Source organism: Cyprinus carpio, chromosome B6 (genome assembly GCF_018340385.1).
Source record: "Cyprinus carpio isolate SPL01 chromosome B6, ASM1834038v1, whole genome shotgun sequence".
In the NCBI taxonomy this organism is placed as follows: Eukaryota; Metazoa; Chordata; class Actinopteri; order Cypriniformes; family Cyprinidae; genus Cyprinus; species Cyprinus carpio.
The window spans coordinates 24,057,469-24,075,533 of NC_056602.1; the positions used below are offsets into that span (position 1 = coordinate 24,057,469).

The 18,065-nt window shown below is 36.2% G+C and overlaps 1 protein-coding gene across 6 annotated transcripts in view; it reads left to right on the top strand.

The window, feature by feature from the left end:
- Window positions 1-18,065, top strand: part of cntn4 (contactin 4) — a 128,383-nt gene that overhangs the window by 100,988 nt on the left and 9,330 nt on the right. For 5 of the 6 annotated variants that reach the window (XM_042726384.1, XM_042726383.1, XM_042726386.1 and 2 more), the window contains 5 exons: window positions 3,236-3,363; window positions 14,254-14,429; window positions 15,521-15,641; window positions 16,094-16,252; window positions 17,362-17,511. In XM_042726384.1, the coding sequence (XP_042582318.1) occupies window positions 3,236-3,363; window positions 14,254-14,429; window positions 15,521-15,641; window positions 16,094-16,252; window positions 17,362-17,511 (734 nt within the window). The remainder of the gene's footprint in view (window positions 1-3,235; window positions 3,364-14,253; window positions 14,430-15,520; window positions 15,642-16,093; window positions 16,253-17,361; window positions 17,512-18,065) is intronic. The other variant, XM_042726385.1, reaches the window with a different exon arrangement.

The following is an 18,065-nucleotide window of genomic DNA, read 5'->3' on the forward strand; positions in this document are numbered from 1 at the left end:
GAGAATTCCCTGCAACATAGTGCCTCTCTTTAAACTGCTCACCAGTGCCGTGTCATACAGGCTTGTATCCTGCTAAGAGATTTACAGCTGTCCTTATTAGCTGTTACGAACAGGAGATGAGGAGACCAGCACTCAGGTTCATCTCGCTGGTGAATTATTGATAGGTCTTCGTTCACTCGGGCTGGATGGTGGGACTGGTGTGCTTGTCCAAGAATAGATGCTCTCTGAGTATGTTGAAGACCACAGACTGCACCAACCTAAGAAGACTCCTCTGTTTGAACCCATCAATGTCAGAATGGATCTGTCAGGTTTGCTTACTCTGCTGAAGAAATTTTCATGCTGGCTTATACTGGTTAATGCTACTTCTGGTGGATCAGCGTAGCCAAATTTTGCTGGTTAAACATGTTAGAAAAGCCTGCTGGAGACACCAGAATCCCATGATGATGGACAGATGAAGCTCAGATGTTGCTTAAGGAAGTTTCATATTTAGATAATCAACTTTTACTCGAATGTTGCTTCTAAAATTTTCTTAGGAGAAACAAAAATGGAGACACGTTTTATAGATATGCTGAATATTTGATCAACAGAAATGTTTGCATTTGTATTAAGATCTCTGTCTATTGTTTGCTGATGTCTTGGCAAACCTGAGCAGTTTGAAATATTTTTGAGAACTCTTCAGCAATTTTATAGGAACCATGTGAGATAGAAGATAAAAGCGAGTCAGGCCATAAAAGTTAGGTGATAAAATGATCTCAGGATAAAAACCTGAGAAATCAGTGACTTTCTCTTGGAATTGCTGTCTAAGAAAAACAATTGAGATATTGAGGTTTTTCATTGCTGGTGGCCTCGCTTTGTTTTCAGACACCAATATTTGAAAATCACACTCATCCTCCATATGTCAAAGTACTTTTCTCTGTAAGAATTGTCTGAAGGTTGAAAGAGACAGGGAGAGTAGCGTTATAAAGAGATGGGCAAACAAATGTATCTCATAACTCATAAAACATCACCAACAGCTGCAAACGCAGGAGAGCTGCACAAAAACAGGTCATTCCTTGATCTAGATAAGACAATGTGCTGGCCTATTTGTTGGTAGTCTCTGGAGGTAGGGTGCATAACGGAGGAGCCAGGGAGAAAGAGAAGAAGGGACAAACTTCACCGCTATCTTTGATAAACTGTATTTAACCTGCTTTGTTGTGACCTGCAATTGTTGTGCATATCCACGTCTTAATGTTCTGGTTTACTTTTTGTCTGTGATTATATATGTGCTACCATTCAAAAGTTTAGGGTCAGTTAAAAATGAATATAATATATTCAGCAAGTGTGCATTGATCAAAGGGAACAGTAAAGACGTTTATAATGTTCTGTTTCAAAAAAATGCTGTTCTTTTGAACTTTATATTCATCAAGGAAGCGTGAAGAAAATGTGTCATGGGTTTCCACAAAAATATTAAGGAGCACAATTATCTTCAACACTGATGAGAAATGTTTCTTGAGCAGCAAACAGCATATTAAAATGATTTCTGAAGGATCATGTGACACTAAGCCGGAGTAATGATGCTGAAAATACAGCTTTGCCATTGCAGAAATAAATTAGATTTTAAAATATACTAAAATAAAAAACAGTCATTTTAAATAGAAAAATATTTCACAGTATTACTGATTTTACTGTATTTTTATATTTAAAATAAATAAATAAAAAATCAGGCTTGGATAGCATAAGAAACTTTATTCAGTATCATTCAAAATTTCTTACCAACCAAACTTTTAACAGAAATTTTCCACTAAGGTAAAAAATGTGTGACAGACACTGAAGGCTTTCCACTAGATGTTGGAACATGACTGCAGGGATTTTCTCGGCACTGATGTCAGAAACTGATGTTCCAATTCATCCCAAAGGTGTTCGGTGGGGTTCATGTCTGGGCTTTGTGCAGGCTAGTCAAGTTCTTCACACTCTGTAAACACATTTTACTAGTGCCATCCTACGGCCGTGCCATGTGAAAAATCACTGAGCTGTTCAGTACACTCTATTCTACGGAAAATGCTTGTGTAAGAACATTGCATGGGTGTAGGTTTGATTTTATCTGGATGTTAGTGAAGCTCAAATAATATGTGATTGTCTGTTTTGTGCATGTGTGCGGGAAACATCATATCTGACCACTGTGTGTTTTAGCCATTTTTTTCTTTTCTCTCTTTTACAATGTGTTTACCAATTATTATTACATTTGCCACACTTCGACAGTGTTAATTAGAAATATATTATTTATATATGGGGTCCCCCCAGAGTCATTAATGAAATCCACAGTTTGTGGAAATGGATGATTTATATTCAATGTTTAGTCCACACCAATTAAACAACTTTTCCCTCAAGCTATCACAGCTTTTCAAAATAGTACCATCTATAATATGGCACCATGTTGTTGTTGTTGTTTTTTTCCTCCCTCATTTTCTTTTTTTTTTATGCACACTCATAACATTATCTTGTATAACTTGCTTATGGCTCACTCCTTCTTGAGTATCGTGGATAGAATATTTAGAATGCCATCATGAATTAATGAAGCCCTCCCTATTTTTCTCCTTCATCCTCAAGGTCTCCACATCATGTGTTTTATCTTTGACGACGTGTTTTTAAGACCCTTTTATGTGCGTATGCACTACATGGTTTAAAGGTCATTATTGTGCAAAGATAATTTCATATTTGAATTTCTGAACTGATTTTTTCATTGACCTACATAAAAACAGGTGTTAAAATTTACATTGGTTTGATTCCGGTTCATGGATAGGTATTTGAATATCATTTTAAATGGCTAATGGAAAATATCCCAGCAGCATTAGACTTGTCCAAATATTTCTTCCAACAATTTTCTTTCTTTGTGGGCATTTCAGTGCAATTCTTATTCCTCTTAAAAACATGTTGACAGGAGTTTGTTGAAGGTTGGGACTTGAAATCTGACAAGACAAAGGATTCTTAGCAATGTGCAAAGGCTGAAAAACCTTCAAAACTCTCCCAAAATTGCACTCTTTTCCCCTGAAACAGTCTCTGTGAGAACATCTAGATCGTCTTGCATCACACACTTAAAATCTCTCCAGAAGTCTCAAGTCTTAAATATCTGCAAAACCTGTCGTCTTACTTTTATCCTGTCAAAAAAATAAATTGCTTTTGTTGATTGTTGGTTTGAAGTCACAGAAGCACTCTGAAGTAATATTATAATGTGTGTGTGTGTCTGTTTGCATTGCAGAATTGCTATATTGGAGAGTGGAAGTCTTCGGATATCCAATGTCACCAAATTGGATGCTGGCACGTACACGTGTGTTGCCCGTAACCAGTTTGGCGAGGCCAGCAGCTCAGGGAACATGCTTGTTAAAGGTATTTGCTTCAATTCAGTCATTTTGGAGTCTTTGAGGATAATCTAGCATCTTTTGCTGTATATTCATTGGATATTTGGTTTCATACAGGACATTCTGCATAATACATCCACCTCACATCTGTTTTATAGCGAAGTAGTATACTGTATACCTTCCAAAGCTATCTGATCTTAGCCAAATGGAATCCTTTTATTTCCTAATGAGATGAAGGAGTGCAGTGTCAGAACAGCAGCATGGGGAACCTTGAGGGACCCAGATCACACTTGTGTTGAGTCACTGGAGCAGTGAGTTATTATGCTGTATTAAATATGAATGAGAGGTGGGTGTGCAGTGCCGAGCAAGTTCACTTAGGAGTGTTCTAAGGCTGGGGGGATTTTCAGGATGTAAGCACAACTCAATGGAGATCTCCATACCCTCTGCAACGTGTGTGTTTTACCTCCCTCATCGCTCTCTTTCTTCCTCTTTCCTTTGAGCAATATGTGGGCAGGTTCGTTTTGTAAACAGCATTTGAGTTACAGTTAATAAGACAGGATGACTCTGATTCCATGTAGGGATTCAGATGGAATTGGGGTCTGTAATAATGGCTTTTGTGAGAATTGCAAGGTTGTGTCAGAAATGAAATTTTCGTTTGAATTTAGGCATCAAAGAGGATGCATACTTGCAATTCGAATTTTAATTAAAACTATTAAAACTAGTGCTGTAAAATATTTAATCGCATCCAAAATAAAAGTTTGTTTACATCTTATATGTGTGTGTACTGTGTATATTTATTATATATTAATGCACACACATCCATGCATAGTTTTAAGAAAATTTTTATAATTATATATAAAATATTTATATATAATATAAATTATATAAGTTCATGACAAATTTTCACATCTGTCCTGTTTAACTCCTGCAGGACGACCTCCTTAAATGCTCTGGTCTTTAATGGGGAGTTTTGATCAGCTTGTCTCTACAGAATCCCCCACAGCTGCTCAAGACTGTTAAGATTGAGTGAAATACATGTCCACTGAAGGATTTTCACCTTGGGAGAATGAATATCTTTATTGTCATGCTGAAAAAATGCCCAACAATGCAGGGAATGAGAAGAGGGTAGCATCTTAATTTTCAGGTTTTTGTATTACATCACACAGTAGTGTGTGAATTCATGCCGGCATTGATAAAGCACAACTCCCTCACACCTTCAGCACTCATTCATCCCTATATAAAAGCTTTACTACCACTGAACGTCACTGTGGGGACCAGGCACTTCTCACTGTACTCCTCCTCTAGAAACACCAGAACATTTTGGATGCTTTTGGATCCGAAATGATTGACTTGGTCTCTTGAGACCAGAGCATGGATTCCCAGAAGTCTCTTTTTTGTAAATATGGGCCTTGGAAGAGGTTAAATGGGTTTATTTTGCTCTGGCTACAGTAGGTAATGTCACTTCTGCAGGTTGCGTCATACTCTGTGTGCGGTAAAGTGTCACTCTTTTCATAGCTTTTGCCGGCTTTGAGACACTTTCACAGTGTTTCTCCTGCTCCTTTTCTAGCAAAAATTCACTCATTACTAAATGAAAACTTAAAGTGAAGACCTGATTATTTCAGGAGCCTTGTCACAAGTCCATTGTTTTTGAATGTTGGTGCTACTTCTGCTATATTTTCACACTTAAAACAATAATTTGGTATTCTTCTTGTACCATTGTCCTCTTTTATGCTAAGAAATAAGTCACCTGGCATATCTCTCCCAAGTGGTTCCACTGCTGCCGTTATTAAGGCTGAGTATGATTCAGTGGGCTATATAACACTTTTAATTGTCAGGAATTTTCTTGTCTTTAAAAATATACTTACAACATACTCAAAAATAGCCTTAAAACCTTAAACCTATACACTTTTTTTTTTTAGTTTTATTTAGTAACTTTTAGGAGGAGTGTACACACATTTTCAAAACAAAAAATTATAACACTTATAAAAAAAAATCATATTTCTCAAAAAAATTTTCTTCCTTCTTCTTTGGTAATTGATCAAGCAGGTTTGTGGGAACAAAAAATCTCCAAAGAACCTTAACATGTCTTCTAAAAAAATAAAAATTACAAAATCTTCCAAATTCCATAAACACATAAACCATTTATGCTGTGTATATACACATGCAGATATTTTTTTAAGTACATTAGCTGCAGTTTTTAAGTCGAAAAGACAAACTTAAATCTTGGCTGGACATCCTTCAGCTTCACATGCATTTCAAATTCTGATTCAACTTTCCATGGGGTTTTGCCAATTAATTTCCAACTTATTAATTTAAGAGACTAATTCTTTTAGCACAGCCCTGAAGATGGAAGTGTCTGGGCATTACAAAATGTTGTAAACCCACTGAAACGCACTGAAATAAATCACATATGTGATTAATTGTAACCTTATGTATTAAGGGAAGGAATTAATTAAGGCCGTTTTGAGCAGTCCGGACTCTCCTTTTTTATTTAATTCTGTTTTTAAATTGGATGGGATGCAAGCAGTACTTGAACCACCAACTGTTAGTTGCCCAGAAAGTTGGCAAAAATTCATAATGAAGGTGAAGCAGACAGCACAACGACAAATTTAGCTTTAGTTACAGTATTTGGCGAAGGTCAAAATAAATGAGGAGAAGGGCTGTGAAAAAATAATATACCAAAATCACAGATATTTCTATCTGGTCAGGATTAGATTTTTCAGAGGTCGCCGAAGGTGGCTGAAGAACAGTGGCTAATTTGCTCTGTAATTTTTACTGAGGGATAAAATCAAAAGTGCAAGTTTGAAACACGATTTTACCTAAACTTCTCAGAGAAAATTCATTTTGTCCTAATAGTGCTTTTTCTTCATGTTATAGTTTATTTATTTGAGATAGCATTCTGGCCACCACCCCATACCATTGTATCTTTACAGATCATGCACAAAAATAATTAGACTCCTTACTGATGCACAACCCAGCCTTTTCATGCACCTCTATTAGAAGCACTTAGTAAAGTGGTTTCCAACCATTTTAAATAGAAGTCCTTAACCAACATTCAGGAGGTTCATTTTAATGTGATCCTGCAGAAAGCAAAGTTACGGGTCTATAAAAACCTCTGGATTTATCACCTCACTCACATAAAGTTCTTTTAAAAGTAAACAACCGCAGGGTTTATTGTGCCTTAAGTGTGACGTTTTTAGTCTGCTTTATTAACCTTTGTCAAGCATTGAAACCTTAAATCATTGCATGTCAAGGGGAGATCCATCAAAAACTCAATAAATATTGAATCCCCTTCATTTTATATTCGTATGTATTATGTTATCAATATATTGACTTGACGCAGGGCAGCATGGTGTGAGTAAATGGCATTTATAGATAGATGGACTGGGGCAGAGGACCTTAAACACGATTGATAGATAGATTCAATGACGCTGGGCGCTTTTCACTTTCCAAACATGTCAACTGAAGTGATACGCCACTGGCAGCTGTATGTCAACCTCCATTTTCAAATCTCCATTAGTATGTCAGATGAGTGTACACATGCTGCATCAGCAAAGAAAATCCATATTTATACCATAGTGACAACTTTTGAGTGAAGTAGAAACCTTGTGTTCTGCAAAAACACAATCTCATTAGTATTTGTATTTGTTTGTACACATATAAATGTAATCAAATTGATACTGTATGGATAGCTTCTAAAATGTCTATTATTATATGAGAACTTTATAGACAATTTCATTCATTTTAAGCTTGTTTACCTGCTTGGACATTTAAGCTGCTTAATTCTTCTCTGTAAAAATAAATTGGAAAATTGATTTAAATTAATAAATGGAAAAGTATGTAGAGTAAAACATATGTGTATGTATATATATATAATTCTGGAATTATATAAAGTAATTCCAGGTTTTTTACAAAGGGTTTACATTTTACATACATTGTTGTTGTACGAATCTGGCCAAAAAAAAAAGAAAGAAAAAAAAAGCATGTGTACGTTTGAACACCTGCGAATACTAATGAGATCACGTAGTCCACAATCCACGTGTTTGTTCTTGTTCTAAGTTTAATGTAGTTTTCTCCCTCCAAAAACCAGTCCGACATAAAAACAAATCTGTCGTGACTGAGCTCGCTGTCATGTTTACTTAAAGGTTCAATCCATTTTGGTTTCCATCCGCACACGTTAGTCATCTCTAAGGCCTTCAGACACCAGCTCAACAGTTCTCTAATAAAGCACCTTGGAGGTAGTTCTCCTTTTAATGGTTGCTATAGTGACCACTTTGATTGTTTCATTTGCCCTTTTTTAAGATGCAAATGCAAATGTCTTTTGCATGAGTCATATCATAATTCTTTAACGCAGCTGATTCCTCTATATTTAGCGATGATCCATAAGGCTGCCTGGTGTAAATGTTTTCCATAGGGGAAAACGGCGAACACATTTTGTGTTGTAACACAACGTCTGTGTCTTGATTTTTGATGTAACCTATTCCCTAATGTAATAGGAATGTGATAAATTTGTTTGAGTGAAAATGTGAAAAATCTGATAATTTAACCACAGACAATCACAGAATATGACAGAGCTGGAATGAATCATTCACTGAAAACGCAACGCGAGTCTCTGTTCTCTCTGTAATCTCTGATGTAATCTGCCTGGTTTCCTTTGCATTAGCACTGTTTTGGATGGATTGTTTGAATGCATTTACTTGACTGAAAACTTTCCCGGAGTTTAGTGGCTCAAAATCATCTGATTGCATGCAAAGAAGTAAAATTGGGTTAAAGGGTTAGAGTAGAAAGTGAGCTTCGGAAATTTTGCGTTATTTGTATTAAATTATTTTAACACGTTAAGGATTATAAAATTAAGCGCGTTAACATTGACAGCCCTCATTTTCACACATCTCAGGAGAGTGGTGGGTATGTATGACAGTGATTTCAACCCTGTTGCTCAGTTTTAATTAGTTAAACTGTCAGTAGTATTACACTCACTGGTACAGAAAAGCCTATTTAGTCTATCATTAATCAGATATTTGTTAGTGCAAACAAATCATTTGTTTTCTCTGCAAGTTACTTGTAAAATCTTAATTTGTCTGTGTTCCCAAAGACTGGTTAATAATTTAAAAATGAATTACTTGCATTATAGATGATATACGGTTGCGGTCAGACTAGCTTAAACAGAGAGAGAGATGGATGAGTATCTTATAAGTCTTTTATGTTGAGTCTCCGCTCCATGCTTTCATCGAAAGACCCTCTTTTTTTCTCACCAGCGCCAGAGTGTTGTACAGTCACACGGTTTTTCACTTTCTAACACTGACATATTTAATTAATCAAGAGTGAAATTCTTTAATCTGGAGAGATTTAATTTAAGAATGAAACTCCACAGATCATTTCCCATCGTAAAGGTTGAAAAGCTGGCTCATAATTATTATTATCCGCCTCTAAAAACAGAATTATCTCTTGAAAGGATGTTTTATTTCTCATTTGTGGGACTTGGATTTCACACTCAAGCAATAACTGCTCTTTCAACTCAAACCCAAATCAAAAAAGGGCCTAACAGGATGGCGATTGGCTCTCAGCCCGCCTCATTACTTTTAGTCACCGTCTGCACCGTGCGTGTTGTTTGTGCGTCGCATCATCTCGCACCTTTTATTCCATTATTTCTCTTCATTAACGCAGTCCTCAAACATGTCCGCTCTGTCATTACTGATGACATTTATCCAGACACTTTGTAATGTGTCTGAGGATGGGGAGCGGCCCATTAAATTGGTTATCAATCAGCCTGCGGAGAAAGATGCATCTTTTTTCTATCTGGATGAATTGCACGATTATCTTCAGATTTATTTTTGAGAGAGAGCGTCACCGGCGTCTATTTGACACCCACCCTGAGCGTTTACCCTGGATTGTGCGTCGATGCATCCTTTCTGACGTACAAATGTTCCCCTGTATGATCTAGCACCTAACTGTCACTATCAATAAGGCTCTGAGACTAAGACAGGGACATTTACATCTGCAATTTCATTTAGGAGTGGAAACCTGGTTTGCCCGTGTACATCAGCGTCTGCCGTAGCCCTTATGGGAGATGACAGTGGTTTATTTAAATTGACTGCGGTGATATGAGGGCTGAAAAATACCTGTCACATTAGATTCCCACTGGATAAGTCGCAAGTAAACCTCTCAGCAAACAGCGGTTGGAAACCAAGCATTGTGTCAGCCCTGGTGATGTCCCAATCATCAGAACGCTGAGAGGATATTACCCAGATTAATTAGTCTTAATTAGAAATTGGTTTTGCTGGACAGAGATTAACTGAGGATCAAATCATGTGTTTGGATTTTGGACAATGATATCAGAGCTGGTGAGGGATCATTCTCGTAATGAGTTCCCTCGCTGTTGCATGCGACGTTCACAATTATCCCACCAGCCCCTTGTCATTTAAAGCTGCAGTGCATGCACTGAAACATAATTAAAAAATAATAAGATGCTTAACCATTTTAAACACATTTTGATAAAACAGTTGTAGTATAGTGGTATAATATATTGCTTATTGTTAGATTTTAAAATAAATAATACTGAATGTTTTTATAAACATTATAACGTTCATATTAAACTTCATATTAAAATATTATATTTTTTTATTTGCTGTACACATTTATACCACTTTATATTTTTTTATATAATTTTTATCACCAATACTTATTCTTTTTATAATTTATTTTAATGTTTATTATATTATATTATTTAAAATAATTAATAATTCCATCTTTATTTTACTTTTCATTTTTACTGTACTGTTGCATATTTGACAATTAAATTCATTTTGACTTAAATCATTTTCAGTTAAGTCTTTTTACAGGCTTAAGGCTTTAATATTATATTATATTGTATTATTTAAAATAATTAATAAGTAACATTTTTGAATATTTATTTTACTTTCTCTTTTTGCTGTATTGTTGCATATTTATCAATTGAGTTTAATAAATTCAGGCTTTTATAATTGTTATTATATTATATTATTGTAAGTTTTTAATAATTCATTTTATTTTCAGTGGTGTTCAGTAGTTTTATTATCAGCTAGTACTGTTTTGCTGTGTTGTTGCACATTTGACAAGTAATTGTTGATTTTGACTGAAGTCATGTTCATTAAAGGCTCTTATAATTGTGATTTGATGGAATTTCACCCATGGCTCTTTTGAAAAACGAGTAAATCTTTCTCAGATTGTGCACATATCCAAGAGGCTCTATTTCAATTATTACTTTGTGATGTTTTCGACCCGTGTTGTCTGAGTACGAGCTTCAAAAAAGGCGATTGCAAGATCCGCAAGGTTATCGCAGAGGGTGGAAACTCAATTGGAAGAGGTTGCGATGGTCAGGTCTTTTGTCAGCTTTCTTTTGGTGAGATTTCGCAGAGGTATTGGAGTGAAGATAAGGAGCCCTGGTCATTTCTAAACTGCCTTTGGAGTGTTCATGAAAAGAGGAAAAACACATGGAGAATGGAGACATAGAACAGATTTTAGTATGGTATAGATTTTATTTGTTGGTCAAGAATCTTAAGAATCATGTCAAGTACTCTTATATTTTTTGTAGGCGCTGTGGTAATCATGTGGACGAAGCTAATGACATTTCCTGATCGTGTTCCCTCCTTTTTTCCCCATTGTTCTCTCCACTGAGTCTCTAAATAATGAAATGGAAAATTACCAAAATAAAAATGCTTATCTATATTGTACTGTTAAAACTCAAATTGGGTTCCTGTCCAATTTAAAAGTAAATTCATCTACCATAGGCAGCCAATTGTAATCTTCAGTGATGTAGTTTTGTAGTATTGTGTGTCTTTTGAGTTTGTTATGGAAGTTCAATATAACTATTATAAATTGTGTATTTTATTCCTAATTATGAATTTGACAGAATTTGACAGTATCTTAACCACTCATGCTGAAAAATATTTTATATATTGTCTTTTCTATGTTATGCTGCTGTTGTTGTTATAAAATATAAACAATAATATTGTTAATTTATCATTATTATTAATATTATATAATATATGTGACCCAAAACCAGTCATAAGGGTCAACTTTTTGAAAAATAAAAATATACACCATGAGGTATGGTTTGTTAGGATAGGACAATATTTGGCCGAGATACAACTATTTGAAAATCTGGAGCCTGAGGGTGCAAAAAAAAATCAAGAATTCATAGAGTTGTCCAAATGAAGCTCTTAGCAATGCATAATACTAATCAAAAATTAAGTTTTAAAATATATTTACGGTAGGAATTTTACAAAATATCTTCATGGGACATGATTTTTACTTAATATCCTAATGATTTTTGGCATAAAAGAAAAATCGATAATTTTGTCCCATACAATGCATTTTGGCTATTGCTACAAATATAAAATTTCTAACTATTACCTATGTAATAAACAATCTTCACATATATACTATGGCTTTATTGTTATATGTAATATAGTAGTAGGCTATATGTCATTAATTTGTAGAGCTTCTTGTAAACATTACTTACTGAGAAAAAAAAATCATACTTAAAATCAATGCCAAGGTTTTCTTTGCTAATATTTTGACCTTGTTTGAGTTTGATTTCCTAACTCTAGGCTCAGCAGGCGCCTGTCGTACAGATCTGCACATTGGCTTTGCTCAATTGCTTTTGTGCCAGATCATTGTGAGCCTCCCAGAACCCTTGCCCCATATGAGACTGCAATATTCAAGTAGAAATATTAGAGACAGAAGAACACCGCGTAGTCTAGCTCTAGGATACTTCCACAGACCATTTAACACTGCTCGGTCATTCTATAGTACTGTTTTTCTGTTCCTGTCATCTTCTTTCTATCACTATGAAGCACGGCGGTCGGAAACCTTCCACAGGTTGCCCTGTTAATGCATAGGGTCTAGTGCTCTCTCGACAGTTTTAATGACAGACAGTAACAGAAACAAGGTATTATGCAAGATGGATATCACTCAGATTACGCCAACGAGAGCTTGAGGGCGTCAGGTCTTTTAAACGAGGTTATCTATGCAATCTGTCACAAATGATGATGGAGCAGGGTAATAAGAGGCATTTTCTCCAGTTCTACAACCTCGAGAGTCAGACAGCAATGTCAGCTTTGCCTTGAATTAATTCTCAGGTTTGACTTCAGAGATTTTCTTGCCACCGTTCAGGGCTGCGGAGACCAGCTTCGCCCAACTCTGGCCCGAAGTGCAAATTTGCGCTTTCCCTCATTGATGCGCATTTCATCCATTATGACTACAATAGGAGGTGTTAATAGCTTCTCGTTGGCTTACAATGGTAATTTTTCACCTGTATGTGTGTAAATATACACCGTAGAGGAATCCACATTGTTTGGAGACCTCAAGCCACTTCCACGCAAAAGAACAAAGGGAGCCGAGGGACATCCGTCTACTACAAGAGATGACAAACAATAACATGAGAACATTACAAGGAGAACAGGATGAAAGTGGCGAAGGTATCGGGGATGGAAAAATGGTACATTATTCAACGAATCCTCCAACAAGTGCCGTTCCTGCAGGAGAAGAGCAAGTAACATGCACTCTTCTGGGCTTCAAGGCAAGTGCTGTTGAATTCTGAATTAAATTGCCAGGCTAAGAGTTGACAGTAGAATACCAGGCAGTGCCGTATTGTCATCCCATTGTGTGAATCTGACAGACAGTCGGAGAGGGATCTCATCCAAACAATAAAAGAAGGGAGCCTCATCCGACGGCCCCTCATTGTGTTACGCACAAAACCCATAGCAGTGCACCTGTTAGCTTTGCCTTTCCAGTTTGATATCAGTCGAGATGGGGAAAGGTTGATTCATGTGTCGTAGACCTGTAAATCTTGAATCAAATCCTCACACATAGATTGGAGCTCGTGCCGGGCGCTTTCTGCATAAATTTGCGCTCGTCTGGGGTATCGTTCACCGTGCTTAATTTAGTCCGACGGACGCTTCAGCAGAATACACACAGCGCCCTCAAGAGGCACTAAAGCAAACTACAGTGGATTTTTTGCACCTGAAAGTGGAGGAGCAGGCATGCTTATCGTGTTCCCTAGTGGAATGGCATCAGTCTCTATGTGAACTGAGACTTGGAAAGAAAGTAAGCTGGGCGCCGGCCCTGCCAGTGTGTTATCTGTTTTTCGGAGTAGTGCATTCTGGGAGAGCAGATGGGACTTTAGGGGCTTAGCAGAGATCAGACAGTGACACATGGTGGAGCTCAAGGACCGTTCGTGGGATATTCACCTCTCAGTCCATCCTCAGATACTGGCCTGCAAGCTGACCGCCGTCTGTCATGGAGCTCAGAACTATATTACTTTTAAGCAATGTTCAGTTGTAGTTTAAAAAAAAGTTATTTTTTATTTATGTAAAATAATTACACGTTATACTGGTTGGTTGGTTGATTAATTGAATTAATCAAAATTAAAGTTGATTTTTTTCTTTGAAAATCCCCAAAATTAGGATAACTGAAAGATGTTATTATGGCAGATGAGTAAATAATTGAATATGCACTAGAGTTCAAAAGTTTGGGTTTTTCAAAAGAGTAGTCTCTTGTACTCACCAAATATTAATATGGTTTAAAGCAGTTTTGGAGTAATGAGGCTGAGTTTTCAGTCTTCAGTGTCACATGATCTTTCAGAAATCATTCTAATATAATGATGTCCTCCTCAAGCAACATTTGTTTTTTTATTATCAATTTTGAAACAGTTGTGCTGCTTAATATTCTTTGATGAATAGAAAGTTGTTTGAAATAGAAATATTTTGTAACATTGTAATTGTCTTTACTGTCACTTCTTGACCAATTAAATGCATGCTTGCTATATAAATATATTAATTTCTAGAAAAAAAAAAAAATCTTACTGACCCTAAACTTTGTGTCAATGGTAGTGGCTTTAATAGTTGATAACAGTACCTTTTGAAACCTTGTTTTTCAGAGCCAACAATCATTACGACTGCTCCCAACACGCTGGACGTGACCGTCGGTGAGAGCATCATTCTTCCCTGCCAGGTGTCCTACGATCCCTCGCTGGAGCTCAAGTTCACCTGGTTTTTCAACGAGCAGCTCATACACTTCGGCAGCCATGGAGGATACTTTGAAAAAGTTGGCGGAGTAAGAAGAAGATGATTACAAATACCCTAATCAATGGTTTATATATTTATACCATATCCAAAAGTAATACTGGGATTACCAAGATAAAGTGAAAAGTTTTTGGCTGGTCATGTGATCTCATCATGGCAGTCATATGTAGAATAAAATAACATAATAATCTAGGTTACTAAACAGAGCCATAGTTTGTTTTTAATGAGTCATTTTACTCCCTTTTAAAAATACTACAAACTAATACAGTGTCTTTTAGCTGGTACCTGATTCAGGGAGCCATACAGTATTCACTTTACATACATATATGCAAATTTATAGAAACTGTAATTGGTCATATATTATACTTAAGGTATTCATATCGAGTACTTTCTACTGAATTCTTGGGGGGAAAAAATTAATCCTTTCATTAAATTCCACAGTTCTGAGTTTGTGAATATATGATAAGAGATTTTCCCATTATATGTGCAGCCACTGACGACCCATTCTGTATTAATCTAGAGTATAATTAGGCTTCCCTCTCAGTGATATGAATTACAGCACTTGTACAGTCACATGCATTTCTTTTCTTTTCATTAAATGTTCATGATTTTTTTTTTCCTTTTTTGGGGTGAGGGGCTGATTCTCATCTTCTAGTTCATCATGTCATCCATAGGAGCCCCATCGCCAAAGAAACAAGCGATGGAGAATGTTCTAGATGAAAGTGCTCTATTTTAAGAGCGAAAACTGCCACTCTTATATTATTTAATATGATTACTATGATTACTACGATTTAATATGAGCAGCTTAATAGCAACACTTTGAGTGAAGAATGCGGGGAAAGTATATACCCTGAAAAGGGAAAAACTATAAAGTTATTAATTCCACATATCCGATCTTTGCTTAAAGGATTACTCCACCGCAAAATGAAAATTTTGTCATTAATCACTTACCCCCATGTCGTTCCAAACCCGTATAAGCTTTGGTCGTCTTCTGAACACATTTTAAGATTTTTTAATAAGCATATAAGAAATAAGCATAGGAGAAATAACTTTATTTAAATAAGAAAAATGTCTTTCTCTGTACCCAAACTGTAATTCCTTACTTTGATCTTTCTCTTTTAGCAGCACTCGGCAGGTGACATCATGATCCGGAACATTCAGCTGAGGCATGCTGGGAAATACACGTGTGCTGTGCAAACCAAGGTGGACAGCAGCTCCATCGCGACTGACCTGATTGTCAGAGGTAAGAATGCTTTAAAACCCATACAGCCCATTCGCATTGCACATATCACATTTTATATATACAAACATAATTTTTAACTGTGACTATTGAATATTAAATGTCGATCATAAAATCGTACTGGATACAGTGTTGCAGACTGTTAAACAAGCCCTTGAAGCATTGTAAGTATTTACCAAATAGAGGAAAGATGCGCTGGTTTTCCTGCTTTAGCAAAAATTACCCATAAAAAATGAGAAATAATCTAATTAGGGCTTTTAAGTCAGTGAAAACATGTAGCTCAGAGTTAACCAGCTGCACTGATGTGCTTTAGGCGGCCATTTATATGCAGCCTAGAAGTGTGACAACGTGTGTGTGTGTGTGTGTGTGTGTGTGTGTGTGTGTGTGTGTGTGTGTGTGTGTGTGTGTGTGTGTGTGTGTGTGTTTCTGGTTTGCATGGCTGTCTTCTGTCTCAGGTCCCCCCGGCCCCCCTACCAGCATCCATGTGGAAGAAATCACAGATACCACCGCCACTCTCTCCTGGAGGCCTGGTCCTGATAATCACAGTCCAATTACTGCCTACACCATCCAGGCTAGAACCCCTTTCTCCCTCGGCTGGCAAGCTGTTAGCACAGGTGGGGCTTCTAACCAGCCTTCACTGATCAAAACATTTCGTTTTTTCGCCCCCCTGCTTTTTCCTCTCCTATAATGTATTGAGATTTTCATCTTGTGTTTTTGTATGTTTGTTTGTTTTTGCTTTTTATGCCTTGCTAAACTGCATTTGTGAAATGAATTTTTTCTACATGTAGTTTGCTTTGTCTTTTATTTTGAAGCAGAGTATCCAAAGATGTTTGGCGAAATGTTGAGGCTCCTCTTTTCCATACCATAAAAGTGAAGGGTATACATGGGCCATCAAGCTAAATAAATGACTAAAAGTATCATGAAAGTACCATAAAATGCCATATGACTTTTGAAGGCATTTGATAAATTTATGACAGGAAAAAACTAAACTCTTATTAATAAATATCAAAGTAATTTCTCCCATTCATAAGTATAGGAGTGAACTGTCTTTGTATTTCTATAGTCTTTGTGTTATAATCATTATTAATTTAAATAACATATATGTATGTGTATATCTGCATGTTGTCTTCTATGTTCACCAAAGCTGCATTTAATTGTTCAGAAATATTTAAAACAGTAATATTGTGAATACTGTTACTGTTTAAAATAGCTGTTTTCTATTTTAAAACATTAATTTAAAATACAAAATGTAAAAATATTAGACATAGATAGATAGATAGATAGATAGATAGATAGATAGATAGATAGATAGATAGATAGATAGATAGATAGATAGAATCAATGTTATAATTTATTTTAACTGATTATAGTAGTCTTGCTAATGAACCCTACACTGTAATATTTTTCATGTGATATTGCAAATGCAATATTTTACAGTGCACCATGTACAGTGATATAATACAGTGTAACACAACAATATAGAAAAAATTAAGCCGCATTATATCCCCTGACCTCTTTGCTCTTGATTGTACTTTATAATTTGAACTGTAGGGTGTTACTTTTATCTCTGCTTTCACAGCACCTGTCGATAAGCCCGTTTTTTGTATCTTACATATGGAGCCTATTATCTCTCTGAGCTATAGAGATGTGCGCTGTGTGTGGTGTTTGTGTGAGCATGCGGGGGGCTCGTCTCACAGTATGTGTGTGTTTTGTTTTGTTCCAGTGCCGGAGGTGGTTGGGGGCTCGCATCTGACTGCTACAGTCATCGAGCTTAACCCCTGGGTGGAGTATGAGTTCAGAGTGTTGGCAAGCAATGCAGTGGGCACAGGAGAGCCCAGCAAACCCTCGAAGAAAGCCAGGACGAAAGAAACAGGTGAGTGCTTTTGTCACATTAGTCTGCATGTGGCTTTCAATTAGCATCCTGTGGTGTGATGCACTATCTTCCGTTACTTAGGTTGAAGGAGGGACCCAAACTAGAATTTCATAGAGACTTGGAGGCAGTGCATAGCAAAAAGCTAAAAAGCACTTTAGCAACCACACAGCAATATCCTGCAATGCTTAAACATCCTGGCAGCTCATTTTGCATGGGCAAACACCACTCACATTTCTTCAAAAATTTAAAAATGTAGTTATGCATGCAGTTTTATTGCCTCATATAAATTAGTTAAAGGCTAAATGTAGTATTTGTACTAAAAAAAATAATTTCTCACACAGCAGAGCCATTTAAGTTAACTGTAAAAGGCAAAAAAGGTGATTTTAGACTAAAAATCTAAAAATATTCAATTCAATTCAAGTTTATTTGTATAGCGCTTTTTACGATACAAATCATTGCAAAGCAACTTTACAGAAAATTAAGTTAAATATAAAATAAAATTAAATATACACTTGTCCTTATACCATACGTGGTAATGTATACCAGGTCCTATA